Genomic DNA, 3,336 nt, shown 5'->3' with positions numbered 1-3,336 from the left:
ATCCACCCACCATCCACCTACCCATCCACCCACCATCCACCCACCATCCACCCACCTACCCATCCACCCACCATCCATCCACCTACCCATCCACCCACCATCTATCTTCCATCCATCCACTGATCCATCCACCCACCACCCACCCACCATCTGTCCATCTTCCATCCATCCACCCACCCATTCACCCACCCACTCATCCCACTGACCCATCCAACCTATCCATCCATTCACCTACCCATCTCCCCACCTATCATCCACCATCCACCCACCTACCTAACCATCCACTCACTGTCCATTCACCCACCGCATCCCACCTACCCACTACCCACCATCCATGCACCCACCTACCCCTCCACCCACCAGCCATCCATCCTCCCAGCATCCATCCAGGAGCCTTTCCTTCCGTCCACTCAGCCATCAACCCATCTTCACATTTGCAGGCCACCACCAATCCCCTGCTTCCTGACCACCCACCCACCCCTAAATCACACATGGACTTCACAAGAGCCCAGTGTGTTGGTGGACTAAAACCTAGAGTGGCCAGGACTAGGGAGAGGAGGATCCAAGTTGGGGGTCCCAGGAAGGGGTGTGAGGGCTCTGTCCATAAGAGGGGATAGGGAGGGCAGCAGAAGGGCTGGACTGCAGTTCTGGCTGGGGGGTGAGATGTACCCTTGGGAGCAGGGATGGCAAACAGAAGGCCGGATGGGCTGAGCCTGCCAAAGGCCTGTGCTTGGAAAACAGGCATTGGGGCTGCAGGACTGTGCATGAGTCTCAGGATGCTAGTGGGCAGTGGGGGCCGTGCCAAGTGTCCAGCAGGCCAGGACTCTGTCTGGCACCAACCCTGTGTTTCTACTCTCACAGGTCTGGAGGTGACACCAGGCCCTGGGTCCTACAGCCCAGAGAAAGTGCCCCCTCTGCGCCAGCGGAACCCCCCAGCTTTCACGCTGGGCTCCCGCCTCTACCAGAAACCCCTGGACACCCCAGTTCCCGCCCCTAATGCCTACACCATGCCACCCCTCTGGGGCTCACAGATCTTCACCAAGCCCAGGAGCCCAAGTTACACCGTGGTGGGCCGCACCCGCCCTGCCCGCCCCCCACAGGACCCTGCTGATACACCAGGCCCTGGCCAATACGACAGCCCAAACCCCAACACCTACCGTCAGCGATGGCCAGCATTCACCATGCTGGGGCGGCCCCGTGCCCTGCGCTTGCTGGAGGAGGCACCTGGCCCTGGCACCCACAGCCCGGAGCAGGTCACTGTGAACAAAGCCAGGGCCCCAGTGTACACCATAGGCATCCGCCACTCTAAGCGGGCTGTCACCATGGCTGCAGACTTCACACCCTAACAGGGCATATCCCCCATGTCCACCCCCGTTTCCTGAGTGGCTGAGTGGGTGTGGGCAGATGTGGCTCTCAGAGAAGCCAGGGCAGCAGGCAGGAGTCTCTCCCTAACCCTAATCCCTGCTGTCTGAGGTCCTTCTAGGTTATATGACCCACTGTCCCCGGGGGCCACGGCCTGTGGCTCCAAACAGCGTGAGGGCCAGTCTCCTCCTAGTGACCCAGTTTCTTCTGTCACGGTCATGCCAGGCTAGGTCAGGCAGGGGAAAGTGTCCCTTTCCCTAGCTGGAGATGGAGCGTACTGTGACCTAGAACTTGGTGTCTGGCCCCACTGGGATCTGGATCCCTGACACAGCTCTGGTGTCTGCCAAATCTGGGCTCTTCCCTGCTTCTCATGAACGTGTGGCCACTGAATGTGGGTTGGGGCAACCCTGAGGTACCTGCCCTCCCCACTGTACCCTTTAGAACTCCTTATCAATAATGTCAGCCTCAGGCACACCAGGTCATGTAGCATCTGTTCCTGCCGCAGAACACTCCTCTCCAGGGCCAGTCCCACAGCTCTCCAGCCCCCTGCAGGTGGGGGCAGATGGGACTCAGGCTGGGGGAGGCCAGAGGTGGAAGTTTTGAGCTGGGGAGGCAGGCAGGGTTCCTGGGAGAGGGAATGTGGAATCTGGTTTAAAGATGTGTGTCTTCCAACACCTGCTATCAGTAGCTGTGCACTGCTGATGGTCTTGATGAAATGTCACCTAGGCTTTAGAGTTGGGGACCTGTTCATGCATCAATGGTACCCTATGGATCCAATGTCAGGATGATGCAGGATTTGAACCCTAACCACTGGGCTCCACTCATGCCACTCTCTACTAGGGACAGTTAACAGTGGTGGTGTCATCTGACCACCACATCCTGGACTAACAGGCCAGGCCCAGTACCTACAAACCTTGTCTGCTCAGAGAGACCCTAATTCAGGTCTGGCACCTGGAAGTGAATCCTCTCCATCCCCTGCCCAGAGTAAGCACCACCCAACCCCACAGGTGTGTCCCCGGCTGGGCAATGTGTTCCCACCGCTTTCTCCCACCAAGGCGCAGCTCCTGGCAGCGCCGACACACACGGGCCGTGGTAGTCACTCAAAAGTCCCGGGCCAATGGTGGCCGCACCGCCCTCCCGTTCCGCGGGCGCAGCGGGTGTGACCTCATCGCTTGCGTTTATGGGTCAGTTCTGGGTTGTGCCCCTCCTTGTCCACCTGCTGCATCCGCCCCCCCCCCTTTGTTTTCCAGACCTTTCCTGGGCGGGGGCTGGCGGTCAAACAGGATCAAGGCCAGGGGGCTGCGACACTCCGTTCCGTTCCGTGCGGAACTCCTGGGGTTTGAACGCGGTGGGCCCTGCTCCCAAGGTCAATGAGGCTGGCACTGGGGGCCTGGGAGGCCAAGGCAGGAATTGGATGCGCTGAGGCGGGACAGCGCTCTTCAGAAATAAGAGGAGTGACCCTTCAGTCCACGCTCTGGGTTTACAGGCCTGGGAAACTGCGTCCAGGGAGAGACAGCGGGAGGGCTCCATCTCAGAACCCTGGAGCCCCGGCACAGCCGGGCAGAGCCTCCGAGGTGCGCCCTGGGGCACGCCCCTTCCCTCCCCAGACGTGATCTGCCTGGCTCAGTGGAGAGAGTGAGGGCTGAACTTAGGATAGGGGTTCTTTTCGTCTTTGATGGAGCCACTGCCTCTCTCCGGCCTCAGTTTCCCCATCAGTCCAAAGGTGATTTCTAAGCCTCTCCCAGCTGTACCTCCTAGAGCGGCAGGCGTGGGGGTGTTGTGGGGGTTGTTGCTGGGCTCAGGGTTCGATACCTCGCCCCTCTCTGGCCTCCGTGGGCTTCCATCCCTCAGGCCCCAGCCAGGCGCCAGGACGCGCAGGGCTGGGGTCCCAGGGGCGCAGCCCCCTGCGGCTGCGCGCTGGGCCGGTCGGTGACATCACCAGGCCAGGGAGGGGAGGAGCGCGCGGGAGCTCAG

At 60.7% G+C, this 3,336-nt stretch overlaps 2 protein-coding genes across 2 annotated transcripts in view; both read left to right on the top strand.

Moving 5' to 3' along the window:
* Nucleotides 1-413: 413 nt before the first annotated feature.
* On the top strand, nt 414-1,839 carry Odf3l2 (outer dense fiber of sperm tails 3 like 2). The gene has a single exon (XM_048811602.1). The coding sequence runs from the start codon at nt 684-686 to the stop codon at nt 1,344-1,346; it is 663 nt and encodes a 220-aa protein (XP_048667559.1). The 5' UTR covers nt 414-683; the 3' UTR covers nt 1,347-1,839.
* A 549-nt stretch (nt 1,840-2,388) lies between these two features.
* Shc2 (SHC adaptor protein 2) overlaps nt 2,389-3,336 on the top strand; it is a 13,925-nt gene continuing 12,977 nt past the window's right edge. Inside the window, exons 1-2 of the mRNA XM_048810554.1 lie at nt 2,389-2,546; nt 2,613-2,710. Of these exons, the coding sequence (XP_048666511.1) occupies nt 2,389-2,546; nt 2,613-2,710 (256 nt within the window). The remainder of the gene's footprint in view (nt 2,547-2,612; nt 2,711-3,336) is intronic.

The sequence above is a fragment of the Marmota marmota genome, unplaced genomic scaffold (assembly GCF_001458135.2).
Source record: "Marmota marmota marmota unplaced genomic scaffold, marMar, whole genome shotgun sequence".
Classification (NCBI taxonomy): domain Eukaryota; kingdom Metazoa; phylum Chordata; class Mammalia; order Rodentia; family Sciuridae; genus Marmota; species Marmota marmota.
Note: the sequence above shows the minus strand (reverse complement) of the source record. Positions and strands in the feature narration are given on the sequence as shown.